This window comes from Chrysoperla carnea, chromosome 1, assembly GCF_905475395.1.
Source record: "Chrysoperla carnea chromosome 1, inChrCarn1.1, whole genome shotgun sequence".
NCBI lineage: Eukaryota > Metazoa > Arthropoda > Insecta > Neuroptera > Chrysopidae > Chrysoperla > Chrysoperla carnea.
Window position 1 is genome coordinate 36,928,418 of NC_058337.1, and position 24,526 is coordinate 36,952,943.

Here is a 24,526-nt window from a genome sequence, read left to right on the forward strand (position 1 = left end):
AATATATACAAACATTAAAGATTCGTCAATTAATATGAAATAAAATTATAAATATTACTGAAACATTTAAAAATCATTGCACCAATGCGAATATTTTCAATAATGTGACAAATTTTGGATCAGACAGCCAACAGACGGGTAGAGATAGTTATCACAAATTTTTGATTACTCCTATATTAAATAAAATAAAATGGATATTATTTAAAATTATAATAAATTACGCCGATCTTTTAACCATTTACATAATCGAAATTACTATAGACATTTATCAATTAGTGATCCAAATCATAAATAATAGTGAAAAATTAAAGAGTCATTGCACCAATATGTATTTTCAGCTGTTGAACTAATTTTGGACGACTCAAGACGACATATACACATATATGAAAAATTATAACAAATTGTGGATTCTATCATTAATATTTCTATTTCTAAGTTTAGACTCAATTTAATTTAAAATTAATTTCAAAATTGTTTACCAAATTTTTTTTTATATTCTAATATATATTCAATATTAGTTAAGATAGATCTTTTATTGTCAGTATCAAGTTTATTTACTATATGTTATATGGGAATAACCCACTGGGAATAACCTGATCGCAATTATAGTATGTATACTATAAATACCTAGTTGAAATTATAGGAAACTACGTAATTATAAATCTTAAATTAAGTACACTCTGTCAGTTAAGCCTGTTTATGGTTTCACAGACTGTCTAAACATTGATCACTTTAACGTTTTGATCACTGGATGGCGAAATTTCTTCACGTTCTGTGGACACCATGATACTACGGTGAATGGCGTGATTACGCACAATACATACCACGGAGATTCACAATTTTTTATTGCACTTTTGATTGATACCGTTGAAGAATTTCGATGTTACTGTTGCAAGCACTTCCCCATAGTTGGATACCACCATAGGCCTAGCGAGTTTTGTGAAATTTTAATTCATTTGTTTTCTCTTGGATCAGATATGATTGCAAAAAAAAAAAATTAAAATGATACTTTTAATATAGCATCTGTACTGTTTCCATTTTCACGACCAATTTTATCTGGAAAAAAATTACCATTTAGTAATTAATTATTAAATAATTTGTAAGATATATTCATTGAAAATTTTCCAAAATTTAAGCAGAGTTATTTTCGACAAAAAATAGAAACTGACATTATTTTTAACATTAAATATGTTTCCTGCCACTGATCGCATACGGGCATCTCGAAGTTTCAAAGTTTATCTATGTGACCAATATGAACTATCAAGACATAAGAGGAATAACTGAAACTACGTACAGTAATTTTTTATATCTCATTTTCAGGAGAAATAAACAAGCTTTCGGCTGTTCTAAATGAATTTGTTTTAAAATAATTTTTTTAATTTGGGTACGCTTCTAAACTTTAAGGTAAATGTACATTATTACGGGATAGTACGTTATTCCGGGAGTTTTTTATTTTAATCAAAAAAATAAGAAACACTAAATAAATTTTTAAATTTAAAAAATACTAGAGCCTCTAGCACTAATATATGAACAAAAAAAAAATCGACTTTTGAACAAATCAAATCACACTTAAATACTTATATCAATCGAAAAAGTGATCGATCGGTTAACATCTGGTTTTATAAAAAATATGTTGTCTGTAAACGTAAGATGACAGTGTTAGATTGTTAAGCTTTTTTTAGTTTACTGGTAAGTTTATCATTTTTGAATCTGTAAAAATATTGATTAGAATGAATAAATAAATCGTTTTAAAGCTTTTTCAAATTATTTTAATTAATTATTTTCTTTAAATTATGATTCCCGGAATTATTTACTTAATTCAGTGATAGTGAACTATATTACGGGAGTCTACCGTAATTAGGGAAAATAAGAAGTAATTATTTTTAACTCTCATTTTAAATTGGTGTTTTAATTATTAAAATATTTTATACCCATTGAAGCAGTAGATGCCGTAGATTTTTGTGAGGTAATTACGGGATGTATTTTTTTTTTAATTTGGCTAATTTATGCTTAAATACTTGCTTTTTATGATAAGTATATAATGTGTTTTTAACTCCCGGAATAATGAGCAGAGTTTTTACTTATGTATACAATTCCGGGAATATCACATTGTAACGGAGAAAATTGAAACTTGAATTTATTTGTTATTTTAATTATATTTTGATGATTATTATTGTTAAAATAACGTTTACTATTATAAAAAGAATTTAAAAAAATAACAATTCTATTAACTTCATTAATTTAATAACGATAATATTTATAATACCAATGATTTATTGTCATTAGTATTCCGAAATATGTTATGATTTTTTTTTAAATTAAAAATTTTTATTTTTCAATCAAATTTTTTATGACAATACTCAATTGTCTTAAGTACATTAAACAAAAAAATTTTTTAATTTACCTATGTTAAGTGTGTGTATCCTGGAAATATGTACTTTCATTCCCGGAATCAGGTTCAAAGCCAAATTTTATAATGGAATTAGAGACAAACTCGAAGTCCAGAAAATTAACGTTTAATACTATAAATTAAAGACTTTGGCGTGAAAAAATGATCAAAACTAATTCTCAATAAATCATTTTGTACGACAAATCAATTTTTATAGTGGAAATATTTATATTTACTTCAATAATTAGCTTCAAAGTGCATTATGCCTAAATATCCCGTAATATGGTACATTTACCTTATATGAAAGTTAGAGATAACATTTCTCACTTTTTTAACTCTCCGTGTAAAGGGGAAGGAGTAAGAATTTTTAAGCCTATGTGACACATTTAGGTAAAATTTTTTTACTTAAAAATTTGGTTGTATAATTACGGGGTGTCTTTTTTAAGTTGGCATATGCTTGAAACTCGATAAATAAATTTAATCGAAGAAAATGCTTCAAACGAAAAATATTAGTTTTAAAGCCACAAATGTTATACCAACATGGATCGAAGTTTTAAAGTTCAATTAAAAGCTTATTTGATATTAATAACTAACTAATATTATATAAACGCTTTTTTAAAATATATCCCCTTTAGGACCCATAATGTTTTTTGTTTGAAATTTTTTTTTTGTAAAGCGAATAGTTTAGAAAAAAATATAGCTTTTTGTGTATTTGTTCATTCAATTTGAACAAAAGTGGTCTTCAAAGAAAAACAAACCACTTTGATCTGATTTATTCGAAAATTTTTGGCGAAGAGCGCCTAGATATGGCAGAAACAAATATACGAAATAACAATTTTGATACCAAAAAAAAAAAAAAAAATTAATGCATTTTTATCGATAAAATTTATTTTTTTACGTTTCAAGCATATGTCAACTCAAAAAAACACTCTGTATATAGTACGGTTTACCAAAACAAAGTGTCGTTTTCGTGAAGCCTGTTAACAATTATTCAGATCAATACATAGGGAACTAAGAGATGTAAATAATCGGAAATTTTTCGTAATGCCCTATTTTTTTACATTCAATAGGCTAGTGTAGTTAGGTTTTTAGACAAATAAATTACTAGCAGGCAGCGACTTGGTGGAAATGCTAGTTTGGGGTGTAAGTAACATAGTAAAAAACAATTAAACTCGAGAACCTTGGAAATTGTGAAATGAGGGTTGATTTCAGGGGTTGAAATTGTTTTTTGACGATTTAAGGGAAAAAATGACTTCCTATGGAAAAATGTTCAGCAAGAAACTTCGAGATAATAAAAAATTTAAAAATTTTTGTACTGAACTTTTTTCAACATAACCTCAAATTTTATGAGAAAATCGCGAAAAATTGTTTTTTTCGATTTTATCTTTTCTCGCGCAAAAAACATTCAATTTTTATGAAACATGGAGAGTGTTTCATTTGTATTACAGAATAAGCATGAATTTTTATGAAACTGAAAAATAATTTTTATAATTTTTATTAGATATTTTAAAATCCAGTAAAACCGAAAAAACTATTTTTCGTCCGTAAACACGATAACTCATGAACGAAAAGAAATGTCTAGCTGAAATTTTTATAGTGTGTTCAGGACGTAAAAAATGAGTGTGAATTCGTAAATAAGTCAATTATGCCTTGGATTCGTAGGACCCATTTTATAAACCGTCAGAGATAGAACAAAACTTTAAATATAAAAAGTGTTCCCTATCAAAAACTACTTGTGTTTGAAATATTTTTTCGTAAACATCACTGTTCACCTGTGAGGGCGAAAATTATGTTAGAAACGTGATATAATATGCATACATTACTGATATTGTATCAAGTATGCATGTATTTTATATATAAAAAAGAGATAAAAAGTAATTACAATGTCATGTAATGGTAGGGGTGACAAAAGTTTTCTCAAATTTTGAGCAAAGCTGAGACCACATTTTATCGATAGTTCTAACCCAATGAGTAAGCTATTGATTTTCCCGTATACGTTGCAAGGTCCGGTTGCATGGCTTGAAACGTCGTAAAAATTTAAAAAATTTTATAAATACAATTTGACCAAAGACGAAAGAAACTTACTTATAACGATTAATTAAGTCCAAAAAATGTGAAAATGTAAGTCTTCGAAAAATATTGTAAAATGCATCTTCCCAGTTGTTAGGTATTGTAAAAATAACTTTAAAATGTACAAATTGACCAAGGTTGAGCTTTTGAAGTTGCCATAATAAGTAAACAGAAAATCATTAAAGATCGTCTTTCTAACCTAATTTTCGGCCTCACGAGTGATGTTTAGGAAAAAATGTTTCAAACAAAAGTTGCTTATTTTTTTTATAGGAAACACTTTTTATATTTCAACTTTTGTTTTGTCTCTAACGCTTTACAAAATGGGTGCTACGAATCAAAAAACCCAATTGAACTATGTTGATTATTTACGTATTAACACTCTTTCCTGAACACGCTATAAATATCTCTTTTCGTTTTTGAGCTATGGGACGAAAAATCCTGATTTTCGGTTTTTCTAGATTTTAAGCGGTTTAGTAAACAATATACATAAATAGACCAATTTAAAACAGACATTTGTAACGGTTCAAGTAAGCTCTTTATATTATGTTACTTACACCGCCAACTAATATTTTCACCAAGTCGCTCAGTGTTATTAATTCATATAATTTGGACTGAAAAAATCTTAATTAAACTAGTGTAAAAGGGCCTTAAAAAATTATAATAAAAAATGGCGACCAAAGTTGGTGCAAACCGGTTTATTTAGTTTAAAAAAATAGGCTTTGTAAAAAAAAAATTTCGTACAAAATTTTTTTAACTATTTATTTCGGATCGATCTAGTCCAGGCCGATGTCAAAAAATTGTTAAATAAATTATTTATATAAAAAAAATAAATAATAAATAAAAAAAAAGTGAACTTTAAACTGGACAAATCATCACTCAGAGGCACCGATGCATTTTTTAGAATACAAAATTGAAATTATTTCGTATCCGACTTCAGCAATAACTGTGCGAGGTCGCCGTAACTTGTTTAAAGAAAGAGGGCGTTGTGTCGCAGCCTAATAATATTAAATACACTAGTAATAATAGTATTAATAATATTATATACACTAGTCGAACGTATTGTTTTATATTTGAAAATTTGAAAAGTCCCAGCTATAGCATGGCCTTTAATACAATTTTATAAAAGAAGAAAACGGACTTTTTGAAAAAAAAAAAAAACAGACATTTCACATACATTACTGCAACTAAGTATGAAAATTTTAAGCGAAAAAACATTTATAAAAACGCACGGGGATGTGATTAAATTGGATTTTTAAAAACTTTTCTTTTTTTTTTTTTAATCGATTTTCCAAAAATTTTGAATAATTTTCAAATTTTCAAAAGCGCTCTTCTTTGGCTTATTTAGAACTTTTCACCAAGTTTCGTATAAATTTTTTTTTTAAAGAGGTGCGCGCGTTTCTAAAAATCCCATTTTTAAGGATATTTTTTAAATTAATTTATTTAACAATTACTTGTACGGAACTGTTTTTGAAACAAATCCTTTTTTTTTAAACTAAGTAACCCGGTTTTACCAACTTCCGCTGCATTTCTACAAGAGCCCCTAATGCCAGTTTATAGAAAAATAGAGCATTGAATTCTCCAGAAAAATTTCCATTTTTATATGTCTCGGTTTCCTGTATATTGGTTACGGAAAATTAATATTTCGCTCAAAACAGAATGACTAGACTATATTGTTACATTAAAAAATTTAGTATTAAAGCAACTGATTTTCATTGTATTCTAGGTATAAAAACAAAATTCTCAATCAACTATTTAATAAACGATTTTACAATTTTCATGGTATTATCTGCATCCCATTCAAGTAAAAGCAAGTTCAATTCAATCGCTCAGTTAAGCTGCTTGCAGTTAATTTTGAATAAACGGATAATTAAAAATAAAAAGGAATATATAAAGAATATTTTCATATTGTTCACAAGTAGAATTCAAAATTATTCAGGTATTTTCTAAAATTAATATAATACGCACATATAAAACTAATAATTGAAAAATATTTACCTTATTATCGATCCATAATTCTATTTTCCATTCGTTCTCATTGTATCTGTAAAAAAGATTTTTGTTTTAATTTAAAATTATATTATAATATAATTATTAAAATATTTTGAAAATCTGAATATAATTTACTTACATTAAAAATTTTGTTAAATACACATGTCTTCACGTCACAAAAATTTCACAGGAACTAAACATTATATGAATGAACAATTGTACCTAGTATATAGTACGGTTTACCAAAACATAGTGTCTTGTTTCAAAACTAAACATTTATGAATGGACAATTGTACCTAGTATTACTATTCAATTTATTAAAAAACTGTACTTTTCTACCTGCTGTTGGTTAAGTAGATTTTTGGTAAAAATATGAAAAAAATGTTTATATCGTTGTACAGTGTTGTTCAATACAATTTTAACATGTAAATGTGAAATATATGGTCAAAAAAATTTTTCCACATAAATGCAAGAAGCACATTGTGCAAAACGGTTACCACTGAAATGGGGAAAACGTGTATTTTAAGAATATAGTATAAGAAGGAATGTTAAAAAATAGATCTCCAAACCATACAGTTAATATAGTATAAAAATAAAAATTATGTTAATACAAGTTGCTATTAAAAATAAAATATTAATTTACTGCTTAAAATAATACATGTCTTCCCCATTTAAATGTTAACATCTTGTTCAACAATGTTTTTCTGCCATTTTGAACAAAATGTCTCTCAGCTACTTGGTAAAATCTTATTGAACACACCTGTATTTTGAAGTAAACATTAATTTACAATTTATTAGAATAGGCTAGGAATATTTTTGAAAGAATTATAACTAGGAGTGTCCACTAAGAAAATACATCGATGTTTTCTTGAATGCAATACGTCGAGACTATTCATCGACATTTTTCAATGCATCGGTTAGAAATACCGATGTTTTCTCAAAATCGAGTACTTTAAATATCACACCACAAGGCTGTAGCCACTACCTAATTACAGCTTTCTGTGGAATACTTTCTTTCTTATGTAAAATAATAAAACATGTAAGGAAACGATTAGATTTTACTATAATAAGAATATTATATCCAAATCCAATCATGTTCCGTTCTGGTATTTCCTAAGAGATGTTGGAGACCGCTTCCTGCCAGAATTCTCTATCTGACACATTATATACAAGTTGCATTTAACACGACAAAAGTAAAATCAATGAAACTAAATGTAATTTAATGTTTTAAATTTTTTTATGTAAATAATATATTTGACCTAATCGATCGAAACAATTGTCACAGCATTAGGCGTTTTCCGAAATATACATCAATATACTATCCAATAATGACTTGATAAATCCGACGCCATATTATGCTGGTGAGAACAGTGTGACTGTTAACTATTTAGCCGGGGGTGTATGCATTAGAGTGTGTGGAAAATTAATAAAATAATAATTTTTTTAAAATTAAATTTTGAACAATAACAAGATATATTGTCGTAATAACTTCCAATCTTTTGAAAAAGACTACAGTTAAAGTTTGACGAAGATCACGATGAACGAAGATGACACAGAAAACAGTGCTAACACGATTCCATTAAAGGTATGGTCAACCCCGCGAATAACAGGAATAGCGTGTGATCTATGGGTTGTCCATGGCTTTAATTGGATCGTGTTAGTGTGGGTCCGCGGGTTTTTGGCCTTTACGTTTACTGTGTTTAGTCAAGTTTACCAAGAATTTACTTATTAAAGTAAAACACTAAATTTATGTACTTTTTGAGTATTCTTTGTATGATGGGACCACCCTGTAATTTATAAAGTAATAATTCTACATGGTAATAATATATTTTTGCCATACAAACTATATTTTTTCATTTTTGAATTTTTATACCTGAACTGTATGTATGAATATCAAGTAGGTATTATTAATTTAGAACAGGCGGTGAATATGGTTGAGTGTGTAAAATATGAGTACCACATTTTGTCAATTGTTTCTTGATTAGAAAAGCTTATAGATTAATATTGTGAATCTTGCCAGAAACCCTTTGGTCCAAGTTTTGTATACACCCCCCCACCCTCCAAAGAAAAAGTTAAATGAAATTTTTTTGAATCAAGTAAAAGTTATTCTTGATTCCATGGGTTATTTAACGTCAAAAAGGCTTTGTGATTTTTTCTTAAACTTCTTCATTTTCGAGATATTAACAGTTTCATGTTCGGAAAAACTCCAAAAAGGCCATTGTAAAAGCTGAAAAACGGGTCTTCAAATTATATTTTAGCTTATCAAAATTCTAAAATAATGTTTGATTATCCGTGTAAATATCATTGTTTTTCCGTAAGGGTGCAAAATTTTGATGTCTAGTTTCTCCAAAACTATAAAAGATAGAATTGATTATAGTAGGAGCTTCAAATAACAAGTCTTGCAAAAGAATTTCTAAAACAAAAATATTTTTTTTAGAAAATTCTTCAAACTGCTGTAACTAGGTTGGTTTTTTAATTTATAAAAATAATGCAGGCACTGATTTTCAACTCTGTGTATACAGAGTATTTTAACAATTACCTCAAAAATGATTTAAAATGACAATATACTGCGACATTTTATCATTGTAAAGGACAAATAGATAATTATATTATTTGAATAAAATTACGACATGTTTTGATTAAAAGTTCGGGCAGCAAAACTTTGGGGTTTTACTTTTCACATAAAAATAAGTTTTTTTTTTTATTTTGTTACTTTCCCGGAGTGGTGCAAAATGTCTAACCAACAAAATGGCATCAAAAATGGCTTTTTTTCAGAAATTTTATCATTATACCATGTATATATGAAATATACATAGTATATTAAATTTAGTCCCAAGTTTGTAACGCTTAAAAATAATGATGCTAGGAAAAAAATTTTGTCATAGCTGTTCATAAAATCACCTAATTAGCCCATTTCCGGTTGTCCGCCCGTCCGTCTATACTTGATTATCAGTTATGTATGTGTCACATGTGATAAAAAAATCAACTTACACTGATTATGCATGGTATTTCAACAATTAACTCAGTCAATTGTTTGTTTTCACTTGTTTTTATTTTATATTCGCAAGGGAAGACTTCGGTCCATATCCAAATTTGGTGGGTTTGTTGTAAAGATTCAAAACTACACCTCATATTTTTTTGGGGAAGTTTTGCCCCCTTCCCTCAAGTTATAGATATATGTATACATACATATGATTAAACAGTTCATTTGATTTTAGTTTGAAAAATATTTGACAGATTTTAATGAAACTATCACCAAAAGTAGGTTGTAATACTTACAACTTTTAGTTAAAAATCCGCTAAATAGTTCAGCCAAAATTTTAAATTTATTTACATTTTGTCCTACGGAGTTGAATTTTTTTAAATTATAGCACTTTTTATTATCTTTCGATTTCATAATAGGTTGCATATCCGTAAAATGACTCCTTGACTCATATTTTTGCGAAAAACCGAAAATTTATCATTTTTTGAAAATAATTTTTTGCTGGGTGTATTGACTGGCGGTTTTTTGCTTTGGCTAAAAAAGTTATTCTAAAAAGGTATAAATGGTTTAAAGCGGAAATTTTGAGTTTTAACCTCCATGCTATTGGGGAAAAAGGTGTAAAGAATAAATACCTTTTAAAAGATTTTAATGATATTTTTATTAATATACTCTTTTTTACACTATCCACCCCCCTCCCGCCGTATAAGAGAATTTTTGGGTTGCTGATCTTGAAATTTCAGTTTAAGTGTTAAATTTGTTACTCTTCGTCCTCTGTTAGCCCACATTTACACTCCCTAAAAAAGTTACCATTTTTTTGAAAATTTAACCTTTTCAAGCCATGTAAGCGTTTTTGTATAGTCTTTGATCTCGAATTTATGATCAAATTGATACAAGTTTCATTCCCCCCCCCCTTTGTTTAGTTTTAAAAATTAGACCCCCCCCTAAATTGTTTGTACCATTTATTGGCATGAAATGCGCCAAGTTTGTTGTTCGTAGTAAGAAATAGGAACATACAAGCTATGATTTCAATGTATTGGTACTAGATTCGATAACAAAGACACAAAAAAAAAACCTTTTTAAAAACCTAAAAGAAGATTTAATAGCAAAAAAATGGTGATTCTCAACGACTTTTTAATTTGAACTAAAAAAGAGGGAAAAAATCTGAAAATTGAAAAATCTCTTCCATAAACACGAGATCAGCAACTTTAAAAACTACCTTACATGCCTTAGATTTCTTCACCCCAATAGCGCGGGGGTTAAAACTAAAAATTTTTAAGTGAAAACAAACAATTGACTGAGTTAATTGTTGAAATACCATGTATAGACAGTGTTGATTACTCTATCACATAACACATATACCTATACATGTCACACATACATGACTGATAATCCCATATTAATACATACTATAAAATTTGCATCTAATGTGTGCCCTCGTGATTAAACAGTGATAATTACAAGAAAATGTTTAAAAAAAAGTTCTTTATTTTTTGATAAGGACATTTTTTATATTTAAACTTTTGTTCTATCTCTAACGGTTTACAAGACGGGTCCTACGAACCCAAGACCCAATTGACCTATGTTGCTCATTTACGAACTTGACCTCACTTTTTACGTCCTGAGTGCGCTGTAAAAATTTCAGCTTGATATTTTTTTCGTTTTTGAGTTATCGTGTTCACAGACGGACGGACGACCGAAAATGGACTAATAAGATGATTCTCTTCGAAACTTAATATATTATGTATATTTCATATATACATGGTATACAAAATGCCAGTCAATAAAACCAGCAAACAATTATTTTCAAAAAATGATAAAGTTTCTGTTTTTCAAAAAAAATGGGTTAAGGAGACATTATTTATTAATAGATTACGGATATGTAACCTATTATGAAATCGAAAGATAATAAAAAATGCTACTCCGTTGTAAAAAATGGCATAAAATGGCAGCCATTTAAAAAAATTTACTAAATTTCAAATTTTGGCTGAACTATTTGTTGGATTTGGCTAAAATTTTAATTGAAAGTTGTAAGTATTAAAACCTACTTTTGGTATTAGTTTCATTTAAATCAGTCAAATATTTTTTATTTACAATCAAATGAATTGTTTTACCTCATGTATGTAAACATATATTTATAACTCGAGGGGGCTGGTGCGAATGCTCCTATAAAAATATGGGGTTTACTATTGAAGCTTTACTACAAACCCAACAAATTTCTCCTCTTGCGAATAGAAAATAAAAATGATAAAATTTCAGAAAAAAGCCATTTTTGACGCTATTTTGCTAAAAATGCCTAAAATTATATAAAATTGTGCCATCTGAACGTGACAGCAGAGTACTAGAAATTTGCAATCTCAGATGGTAATGCAGAAAGTTATAAAATATTACACCAAACATGTAATTGGTGTTGCATAAACAAATTTTAAAATGAACTAAATTACTCAATATGTATAAACTGGGCCAATGTGAATTCAATCCCCTAAATTGTAATTTTAAAAACAAAAAAAAATTTTATGTGAATTTTCGAGTTCATTTCGCTTTGAATTTCTATTCCCTTTGAACTCGAAATCAAAGCGAAATGAACTCGAAAATTTTAATTCGAATTGAATTCAACTTTTTTATCAGGGGCTAACACCTTCCCCTAATGTTCAGATTCTTTATTGAAATTTTTTTGAGAAAGTGGTATTTACCAAAAAAGATCAAATGTTTTTACAGGATGGAAAAAGAACATTGAATTAAGTCGATTTTACCCAAAGAGTATAGGATAGAGCAAAAGCAGTCCATAAGAGCTAATATAAAATCGTATTAGGTATAACTCAAAATGGTGCAAATTTCGAGTACAACATTTTGAAACCCACATAATCCCTACCCGTGTATTCACTGCAATTTATTTTAAAAATTTTTGGATATAAGTTAATTGTTATTTAATCAGTTTATGCTTATAATCAGTTATTAAATCAGTTTATTAATCCGTTACCTATTTTGACCTTGATTTTGATTTAAGTTTTTGAAAATAAATATTTGAATGTATACATACCAATCATAAACATAACATTAATAAAACCAACTTGAGCAGAGGTTAACTGTAATTCACATTGAGCTGATGGTAGTACATAAGCTGATAATCCATATTGAGACCCTGTTGCCAATAGTGTTAATGCACTTGCACCAATTAAATTATATTGAAATTTTCCATATGCTAGAAAGGCAACATTGAATAAAAGTAAATTTAAAAGCATATTATCAATAACACAGGATTACAAAAAAAAATCTTCAGCTGCATGGGATATTTTTTGTAATTTAAGCAAAAATCGAAAATTCGATTAATTGAAGGGGCTTAGTAGAGATGATAGTGACTAGCAAGAAGATCTCGAGATGGAAAATTGTTAGCTTAACTTTTGTCTGTTTGAAATATTTTTTTTCTTCTTCATGCTGTTCCTCCTTTTCTTCTTCTGTTTTCCACATGGATTACCACTAATTTATAACGGTTTCGTTAATTTGTTGGGATATGATCAAAATTTCCAAGATTGCGAGGTTCCCTCTTAAATCAGTATCTTCTCTATTATCCACCTAAATTCCTCAAATTTTCGATTTTTCAAAAGAGTTTTGCTACAATAAAGCGCGATAGAAATTTTGTTTAATACGTTACCCAGTTTAAAAGTCTAAAAATCTAAAAGGAGCAGTTAAAAATCCTCTGCAGTGTTCTATTTGCAGACCTGCGTAATATATTTACGCTGCTCAAAATTAAAAAGTCTCTCATATTTTAATTTCCTTTATCATCTTTCTTTATTTTATTTGTATAGTGAAGCACAAAAGTATAAACGCGTGAGATAGAAATGTCTTATACATTGTTATAAACGAAGCATTTTTTTAACTGATTAAAAAGTACCTAAGGTTTTAGAATTAAATTATCTGTTATTATTCTTCAAAAATTTGGTTAGGGAAGTTCAGAAATAATCTTAAAAATTTCTTTGTAAAATTTGTAATTTTCATAGAATAGGTAGGTGTTATTCGAAAGTTATCACTCTAATAAAACAAAAGTAATCAAACCGTTATAAATTACTCTCTAAATAATGAACTTTTGACTCTAATTTTTTTGAGTATTTTGAGCAGTGTAATACCTAATGTAAGTACTTACTTGTAAGTGATAATGCGGTATCATATGGAACGAATTCATAATCTTGTTTATTTTGTTTGATTTCTGAAAATAAAACAAATGACTGAAAATAGAACAAATATACAAATATTGCAGAACAAATTTACAAACAATCTGTAAATGTGAATGCGACTCCTATAGGCCACACATTAACAAACTTTTCAGAGGAAGAAACTAAATTTTAATAAAGAGAATTGAAAAAAAACGTTTGCACCAGGACTCGGATTCATGCCCAGAGGTCCGGGTTCGAATCTTGTTGTAAGTGTATTTTTTCCATTTCTGTTTAATTAAGATTACACGGCAGAGTTATTTGTCTTTATAGTTTAGTAAACAAAACCTTAAATAATAATGAAAATAACTTTCCGTAACTTCTTAAAACACTAACAATATCAATTATTTTATCAGAATAAGGATGTGCACCTTAGAGGTTCTATACTCACTTTCTATATAGAACAATTATCAGAAGGTAAGTGATTTTATAATTAGGTCAGATAAATTATTGTTTAAATGATTTTCTACAACTTTACTAAATATCAAAATTTTCAGTTTCTTAATATTAACAGTAAAAATTTCAAGTTTAATTTTTGTCACTCTTCTCCCAACATCCCCAAATACTCACAAACACACACACACACACACACACACACACAGACAACAGTCTAAAAGTGGTTACAAATATGCTGAAAACTTCCATTTGAGTTTTCGGGCCGATTACAAGAACTTTCCTATTCTGGGAAGTTAATAATTGTTAAAGATTCATTTGAACTTTTTCTGTATAAGCATTATGTATTACTTCTTTCTGTGCACTTTCTAACGTTTGTTTCACCCAACAACCAGAATCCATAATAACTTCTCTTCCAAAAAACGAGTAAAAATTATTCTCAACCCGTGCTAACTTACCTCAGGTTTTATACTAGTTCAACCTACCACCCTTGCCTTTAGTTGATTTAACACGCATTGGGGTAGTTTAAAGAAGTGTGTGGGTAGTCTGGTTGAAATTACAATGGGATTGCGCCATGTTTATAGTATAATGTCGGTTCTTATGGCTGTATGGCTTTAGGCTTATATTTCCGTATTTAGCGTCAGTTAAAGCAGTCTTTCTCTAAGATTGTGCAAAAGATTGTGTCAGTCTTTGCTGTCGTCCTGTTCTCGTGAAAAAATAAGAATGAAGATGTAAATCTACTTGTTCAAAATATTAGTATTAAGATTTAAGCATGTGTTCCCATTGCGGAACAATAGTTATACAGAATGTTCGATTTACATCTAAGCATATAAATATGACGAGTTTGACAGAGTAAGTGCGTTAAGCAATGCATCTAAGTAAGAAGTATTTTACGTGCTATATGAAATTGCAAAAGTGACTTGTATCGTGGCTTATCTGCAGTTCATCTATTCAACTAAGAAACTCCCACTCTCCAAGCGTCTTACAACTATCTCAACGCATATTGAAGCTTCAACACATGTATATAATACCTCTTACTTAGATACATTGCTTAACGCATGCATTCTGTCATACTCGTGATATTTATATGCCTAGATGTATATCCGACTTTTAATTGTTCAAAAATTAGTAATTTTGGCTAATAAATAATAAAATTTGTATATTTGGCAGAAATATTTGTCCCCACTTAAGTCCGGATCTGATTTAATAACAAAATTGTAAAGTTTAATATAATGACCTAAAAAGTACTTATAACCATTTATCAAAAATTTAAAATAATAAAAAAATATAAAAAACCTCGAAAATGTAAGTAATAATTTCCAGTCTATTAATATCACATTAAATTGATTGTAAAAACAATTTTTATCGATAATAATTTTCTTTACCTTAATTAAATTAAAACAACGGATGTTATTCAAACATTTGTACACGATTCTATAGAATTATTATAATAACAATTATAGTATGTTGTTTATTATTAAAACAAATTTTTAAAATTGACTGGTGGTTCGACCACCCAGATTAAAAGCAGATAAGGTCTGAAATTTTCCTCAATTCCAAAAGTGAACAACCTCTATATACAGACACAACATTCAGGTATATTGGACCTGATACGATCTGGGGTTCTTCAGATAAAAATTAACTGCCTAAAGCTATGTCAATCTTTCAATTCAACATCAATATAATTTATACGGGACACTTGTTCTTCAGAGGGGTATGCTATTTGTCGCTAATTTGGAGACAATTTTGGTGAAATTATTTCCAAGTTCGCGACGTGTAGTAGTCTTGTTTCACAGACTTATTGAATTCGAATATATATATATATATATATATATATATATATATATATATAATATTTAATATAAAAATGGTAAAAGTGTAGTAAGAATACACACTTTAAAAAATTTCTTCGAACTCTTTTAAGATTCAAGCTTATTTTTTAAGGACTTTTAATGACCTAAAAAGTATATAATTTTTTTTTTTGCTTTATCACGTACATCATATGTGACATAATATGATGGAATATTATAAAGGATTGGAACGGTGAATACCAAAAATATTGCCAAAGCATATGAAATGACCACTCCATTATTTCTTCTTAATTATATTATACGGCGAATCCGTCAGATCAACTACCAGTTATGTGTATCGACTCTGTAGCTAATAGAAATAAAATTAGACAGTCACTTCCACTGCCAATGTATATTATACAATACACAGCATAGTAAACAAGTATGTTGTAGGTAAACATAGACAGATAAACATATTTGTACTTATATGTAGCCGAATCTATATTTGCTTGCAAAGGCGAAGTGTACATCTTTCAAACTACCAAGTTTGGGATTAATTTGACTGACTTTTCGTTTTTTTTTCGGTTCAAATTGCTTATCATTATAAATCATTCTTGCCGAATTCAGTAACAAAAATTATTTTTCTTCGATTTTGTTAAAAATCAAGTTTTAGGATCATTTTGACCCGAAATTTTAAAAAATCCACCTTAAAATTTGCACAGGCGAGAGTGTTTAATGTATTTCTAAAAAACAACAAATAGGACATTACTTCGGACTGGCTTTTCGTTTTTCTTGTGTTCAAATTACCTATTTAAATGATTTTTGTCAAATTCGGTGACAAAAAATGTTCTTTATCGTAATTCGTTTAGGGATAACCTTTTCAAAAATTTTTACTCGAAAATTACAAAAATCCACATGAAATTTGATTAGAAATACGGTTAAAAAAAAGTTATTGATTATATACTACACTCACGATTAAGAGTCACTCGAGCTAACGTTTCACCTCACTGCAATTTGAGCAAGATTTGCTTTAATATTTTTCAGGGTTTTTTCTACAATTCCTTCGCGGCGTGGAAAAGGAAATTGCTTGCAATTCAATATCTATAATAATAGGTAGGAATGATGAGAAGAACTTTCGCAATATTCCTATACTACATATAAAAATGCTCATACAGTTTTTGTTTTATTATTACCTATAAACAAGCAACGTTCTTGTTTCATCTCTGGCAAATATTGGTTTTCCACACATTGTTGGACAAGTCCACAAACATTTTGCGGGCATGCTTAGTTTTGTATTTGGATTTTTAATGAGACATTTAATTTTACTTGTTATTATTAATAATAAATAAATAGGGCAAAAATTACACTTGCTTTGAAAAAAATTTGTATATGCCTGTTAATTAATTATTATTTTGAAACTACATAAATAATAAACAATCAAAATACTTAAATAGTCTTTTTGTCAACAAATTCGAAATTATAAACAGCTAGTTTAATTTTAAAAATATTTTACTCCACAAGCAGAAATTAGTGTAAGTAAGTACCTATACCACTGACACACTTTATTGTGTAGGCCAATTAAGAATATAAAGACGCATTTAACGATGTTCCAGCATGGTATTTGCAGTTTCTATGTTAAAGCAATGGTACAATTTTTTTTTCGACAGAATTTAACGAAAAATTAAATTTAAGAATTTAATAATGCTTACTATTAATTCCCAAAGTTTCAGAAATTTTGACCGTTTAAAATGGGAAATAATTATGCCAACGTCCCAATTTCGATCAATTTACGTCAAAATTAATATCTCGAAAGTGAAAATTAATTTCTAAATTTTTTTTTTTAGAATTATATTGTATAAACATTTTTTTCTACTCTATATAATAATATAGAGTAGAAAAAAATTAAAATTTTTCTACTCTATATAATATTTTCTTCAATATATAATAATATCATAAAAAATAGTTGGAGAGACCGGACAGTTTACATGCTTTAAATGGGACATGACCCTCAAAATCGCGAACTTTGTCTTTAAATATCTCACGATCTAAACGGTCAAAAATTATGAAATTTTAGGAATTCATAAATAAAGCTATTATAAACCCGAGAAAAAAAATTCATCCAAATCTGTCGAAAAGTGATTTCATGCTGGTACTACCTTAAAAAAAAATTAATTTAATACTTTAAATACCAAGATTTCTGATTTTAGTCTAGTTTCTTTTCTTAAAATGCACATTGTCAGCTCCCAGGCATTAATATTATCAATAATTATTGAAATACGTACTTCGTTTTTCTTATTTCTCTCAACTCATTTTCACTATTTCTTTTATTACTCTTTTCAGAACATCTTACGTTATTGTACAACGATTAGTGCAAATCCAAGACCGATATCATTTTTCTTTCTCGACATATGGTGCTGTACGAATGTGTTTTAAAAATTAGATTTTGAATCTTAGAGGAAAATCATAATGGAATACTAATTATGTAATGGAATACTAAAACTACAGTGTGTCCCATTTAAATGAAGACACTCTTATATTTTCGTTATTTATTGGAATATCCATTTGAAATTTTGCATAAGCATACAGGGTGATGGATTACATTTGTAAGGCACTTAACCGAAATCAGAATTTTAAACTCAGCTTACTACAAATTGAAAAATAGGGCCGATTCTTCATATTTTACCTAGCATCAGAGATGGTTAGAGATATCAAAAAAACTATTAAAAAAAGTGGCCTATATATCGATTCATTACAAGATTCGAATTTTAAAATTTTTCATTATTTTGGTCTTTACTCAAATTTATACAAGTTTATTGAAATATTTAAATACATAATACTATTAAATTATCAATTTGTTCAGTTTTTACATTGCATAGCACACTAGTCATAAAAGTTTATTTTTTAATTTTATAACTAGTCTGCTATAAAATGTAAAAACTGGAAAAATTGATAATTTATTAGTGTTATGTATTCAAATATTTCAATAAACTTGCAATAATAGAGTGTACTTAGACCAAAAACATGAACAAACTAAAAATGCGAAATTTGTCATGAAATTCGGAATATGGGTATACAAAATATTTTAAGCAACTTTTTGTATAAATTTTTTTCGATACCTCTAACCATATCTGACGCTACGCAAAATGTTAAGAATCAGTCCTATTTGTCAATTTGTAGGAGGCTGAGGTTAACGTTCTATATGGGTTTAATATCTTAAAAAATATGCCTCATTACCCTGTATGGCTCTGAAAAATTTCAAATCGATATTCCAATAAATAACGAATGTATGAGGATATCTTCATCTTAAATGCGACACACTGTATAATAATTATACCAATGATTGATTGTAAATTAATGAATCATTTTCCTAAAATTCGCAAAAATTGTTCACTAGGTAGACTTTATTGGTACAGTAGGTACAAACAGTTTTTAATATCCATAGGTTAGGTTTGGTTATATTGGCTGTCCATGAAGCACACACATAGGCTATAGAGTGAGTGCACCTCCTTCATGCATATATCATGCACTACACCAGCCCATCACGATTATTAATTATATTAATTTTTGTTGTGACGGCGGGAATCGAACCTGCTACGCTAGGCAATTCGCGAACGGAATTGGTTACGCCTTAGCCAACTAAGCTTCTTTGGGTTAACTTAATATCCATAACAACCAGATATTTCCAGAATTTATGGCTGATACTTGAAATTTCCAGGTTTTGGTTTATCAGGTTTAATTATTGCATGCCAAACATCTCGTTTTGGCATTATCTATAGCTACGGCATCTTGTATTGGCAGTATCTATAGCTATGCCATCTTGTATTGTGCAGTATGGGAAAATTTTACAAATACGATAAAATTCAATTAGATGTAGACCGCAATCACAGTTTTGTTGAGAGCAAAAATATTGAAGTTTTGTTAGTTTTTAAAAACAATTATTTAATTAAAACTTTTCTGATATAGCATGTGTAACTAGTTTTATTATCGCCGTTAATTAGATAAAGCTCCATTATAATTATCATTCTTAATTTTAATATATTTTTTTATATAAAATTTTAAGGCTGTTAAATTTTATTATAAATTAAACATATATTCATTTTAAATCAATTGACATTTTTTTATTGGCTCGGATAAATCTGACCTGTCGAGATAAACAAAAGCTGTGTAAAATTATTCGATATCTTCATGTAATTTATGTCCCAATAATATGGCACGCTTCAAGCTTTTATTTCCAGCCACATAAAAAAAAAGAATAGAGTTATTTATTTTCTGCTTTTTGCATTTGGTTATTAATTTTATTATGTCAAATAAAAGCTATCTTTACACCTTACCTCAAGAAGGTAAATTGATTTTATTGCTCACTGATAAATGATTTTATTGCTCGCTATCCCATGACCCAAATTTATTATTTTTTATTGCACAAACAATAGTTGTTAGTTCTACAAAATTTAAAATATAGGTACATATTATGCAATTTTAATAATTGTAATATTAAATAAAATTTTTGTTTACTCCGAGTTAATTGTAGTATTGTATTGAGAATGGATTATTATTTGATTAATAATCGAGGAAATGAAACCAAAAACACCGTCTAACTGAGGAATTCTCTCCTCGACAGTAGATTTTTATGGGAGCCGGTGGAAAATGTTTGTCTGAGTGTACTCAAAAATGTCATGTACATGAGTGCTTGTGCTTTTTTGATTTACGCCCATGCGTCGGGACTGGAGTTCCCTACTCCCGGGCACCATATATTCTCTTTATTAAACATTTAAAAATAACTATTGGAATGTATATTTTGGACAATTCTAAACATTCTTTAAGCTTTGACATTATTTACTTAACCTCACCGTTTTCGAGATAAAAGCATTTGAAAAAAAAAATTGCGGATTTTTTCCGAAAAATCGTTGTTGAGGAAAATAAAGATTATTTCGTGGTTCCTGTCAAAAATTTAATTTGACAATCATAGGATATTATATATTGAACTACTCTAAGCATTTTTGTACTCTCGACAATTTTCACAAAACCATATCCTTTTTGATGTATAAGCGTTTGAAAAAAAAAATTACGTAATTTTGCCAAAAATTCGTTATTGACGAAAATGAAGATTTTTTTTGTGGTTCTGGTTACAAATTTTATTTGAAAACTATATAACATTTTATTTTATAATATATAAGCCTTCGAAAAAAAAACGTATATTTTGTCCGCAATTTCAGCTATACATAAAATATATTTATTTTTAAGCTTATTTGTTGACATTAATTATGAATTTTGATATTTAAATTATGAAATGATTATATTTTAGGCTTTTCTATGAGTTTTTTTGATTATTTTCATTTTTTACCTGACCTTAATTTGAAAAATTAGCACCATGAAATAAAAATTATAATTTTTGGTCATACAAATTTAAATTTAAATTTATTATATTTTGATAAATTTTTGTCAATAATAAATACATTTGGAAAATCAAAACGTTGCCAAATGCCAAATGTTATTTTTCCAAGTTTATGTCTTAATAATTGTCTTTGCGTATACATATGAATGAATATTATATTGCATTCTCTATAATTTTATAATGAATGTATACACTAGTTCTTATGGCTGACAAGCTACTAGACGGTGAATCCTTTTGAAATTTGGAGAATACATTAATAGTATAGCCATATAAACTAATATTCAAAATTTAAACTTGGAAAAATTATTATTATTAACGTACTTCTGCTATTTCTAAACTCGTGCTACGTACTTCTTTAACTATTATTTAATCACTGGCAGTTAATGGTCTGACCTCTAGAGTTCATATCCACTATGGCTTGTTTATATTATTTGTGACTTTTTGAGGTTGTTGAAAAAATAATTTTGATGACTACAGTATAAATAATTTGTTTTACATAAAAAATATTTTGTTTTGCATGTTTTGATGGTTAGACAATATAAAAAAAATCGCTAATATGCATATAAACTTGAAATTATTTTCACATTGTTGAGTACAAGAAAACTACCTTGCTCTGCTTTAACCAAATAAAGATATGAGAATTTGATGGAAAATTAAAATTGAATTCATATGATTTTTTTAATATTTGATTTACCTCAATGAAGGTTTAGGTGACAATATATTCAGTGTAGAAAAATGTTTGATAAAATTACCAAATACCTTGAATAAGCAGTTTTTTAAAAGGCCATTCATAGCATTAGTATAATAAGATGTCTCAATTGTTGAGTTACGGATGGAAAATCTTTGATTTGTTTTTACTGAAATTGTTAAGATTGATCCACAAAATATTTAAAAACAAGTGAAAACAAACAATTGACTGAATTAATTGTTGAAAAACCATGCATAGACAGTGGTGATTACTCTATCACATTACACATACATACATGTCAAACATACATAACTGATATCCCCATATAATACATACTATACAATTTACGCCCTCACGGGTAAACAGTGATGTTTACGAAAAAATGTTTCAAACAAAAGTTGTTTATTTTTTATAACGAACATTTTTATACCATGTATATGAAATATACATAGTATATAAAGTTTATTATACCATGTATACGAAGTTTGTAACGCTTAAAAATATTGATGCAACGAAAAAAATTTTGGTTTAGGTGTTCATAGAATCACCTAATTAGTCCATTTCCGTATGTCTGTCGTCTGTCGTCTGCCCGTCTATCATCACGATTACTAAAAACGAAAAGAGATATCAAGCTGAAATTTTTAGAGTGTGCTTAAGACGTAAAAAGTGAGGTCGAGTTCGTAAATGAGCAACATAGGTTAATTGGGCCTTGGGTCCGTAGGACCCATCTTGTAAACCGTTAGAAATAGAACAAATGTTTACATGTAAAAAATGTTCCTTATAAAAAAATAAACAATTTTTGTTTGAAACATTTTCTTGTAAACATCATTGTTTACCTACGAGGGCGCTAGAAGGTGAAAATTTTGTACTATGTATTAATATGGGAATATCAGTTATGTGTGTGTGGCTATTTAAGAGCGGAAATCTTTCTTTATTTACGTGACGTCAAAAAACAAACGATTGCGTTATCAAAACTGTCTATACATGGTATTTCAACAATTGAATCAGTCAATTGTTTGTTTTCACTTGTTTACATTTAAACTTTTGTTCTATCTCTAACGGCTTACAAGATGGGTCCTACGGACTCAAGACCCAATAGGCCTATGTTGCTCATTTACGAACTCGACCTCACTTTTTACGTCTTTAGCACGCTATAAAAATTTTAGCTTGATACCTCTTTTCGTTTTTGAGTTATCGTGATGACAGGCGGACAGGTGACAGACAGACAACCGGAAATGGACTAATTAGTTGATTTTATGAACACCTATACCAAAATTTTGTTCATAGTATCAATATTTTTAAGCGTTTCAAACTTAGGACTAAACTTAAAATACGTTGGTATATTTCATATACATGGTATAATAATATACCTAATATACTGCTAAGTATACGATATTTTAAAGACTATAAAATGTAAAGTTACAAAATTTTTGATACCGATTTTGTGGGTGGAATTTTATGGCAAATTCATTTAAAAAATTTAATGTTTTTTTAAATTCTGTAAAAATTAACAAAAAAACAAATATCTACTTAGAATAAATATTTAAGTATGTCAGAAATCCGTTATTTCCAACTCTATTAGAGTATATACACTAATTATATTACAATATTTGTTTATTTTAGGGATGCATAATATTGAAAAATAGTATTTTTCACAAATTATCACATTTAATTGAACTTTTAATTGTTTATTTAAATAAATAAATAAATTATATAAAAAAACGCATTTTCATTTAAGTGAAGGTACACACGCGATTATAATAAATTGTTTAAATAGGAAATATATACATTTCAACAAGTATATTTCCTATTTAAACTATCTTGACATTTTCACTTACCAGAAGCACATTTACTATCTAATGAATTTTATTACCTCTATCTACACAAAATAGAGAAAAAGATTTCTTTAATAAATTCAACGATAAGTTTTTATGTTTTAAGTCACGTTGATTTAAAAAATACGACTTTTGGCCATTATTCTATATAGAAGTGTGTGTTTATATCATGTTAGTATATATGAAATATATCATAGTATAAATAAGTTTAGTCCCAAGTTTGTAACGCTTAAAAATATTAGTGCTTTGAAAAAAATTTTGGTATAGTTGTTCATAAAATCACCTAATTAGTTCATTTCCGGTTGCCTGCCTGCCTGTGAACACGATAACTCAAAAACGAAAAAAGATATCAAGCATTTTTACAGCGTATTCAGGGCGTAAAAAGTGAAGTCAATTTTTATTTGAAACATTTTTTCATAAACATCACTGTTTACCAGTGAGGGCGCAACTTAGGCGCAAATTGAAGAGTGTATTATATGGGAATATCAATTATACCTATAAGTGTGACATGTATGTATGTGTAATGTGATAGAGGAATCAACACTGTCTATACATGGTATTTCAACAATTAAATCAGTCAATTGTTTGTTTTCACTTGTTACATATAAGTTAAGCATAATATTGGTAAGGAAAAATAAGCATGTTTTTAGGAAGAGGGTTTAAACTAAAAAATTTTCTGTTTTCCACTTCCCCAGATTGAATTTCTTATGAGGGCGAGACTGTACACTTCAATGGAAAACTCACATTATGTATTTTTCTTTGAACAAATAGAAAGAATCGAAAAAATTAAAC

General features: G+C 28.2%; 1 protein-coding gene across 1 annotated transcript in view; it reads right to left on the reverse strand.

Moving 5' to 3' along the window:
* LOC123303229 (synaptic vesicle glycoprotein 2A-like) overlaps window positions 1-24,526 on the reverse strand; it is a 45,822-nt gene that overhangs the window by 15,736 nt on the left and 5,560 nt on the right. The window contains exons 2-3 of the mRNA XM_044886268.1: window positions 13,570-13,632; window positions 12,469-12,630 (exon numbers count right to left, since the gene is read on the reverse strand). Coding sequence (XP_044742203.1) covers window positions 12,469-12,630; window positions 13,570-13,632 — 225 coding nt within the window. The remainder of the gene's footprint in view (window positions 1-12,468; window positions 12,631-13,569; window positions 13,633-24,526) is intronic.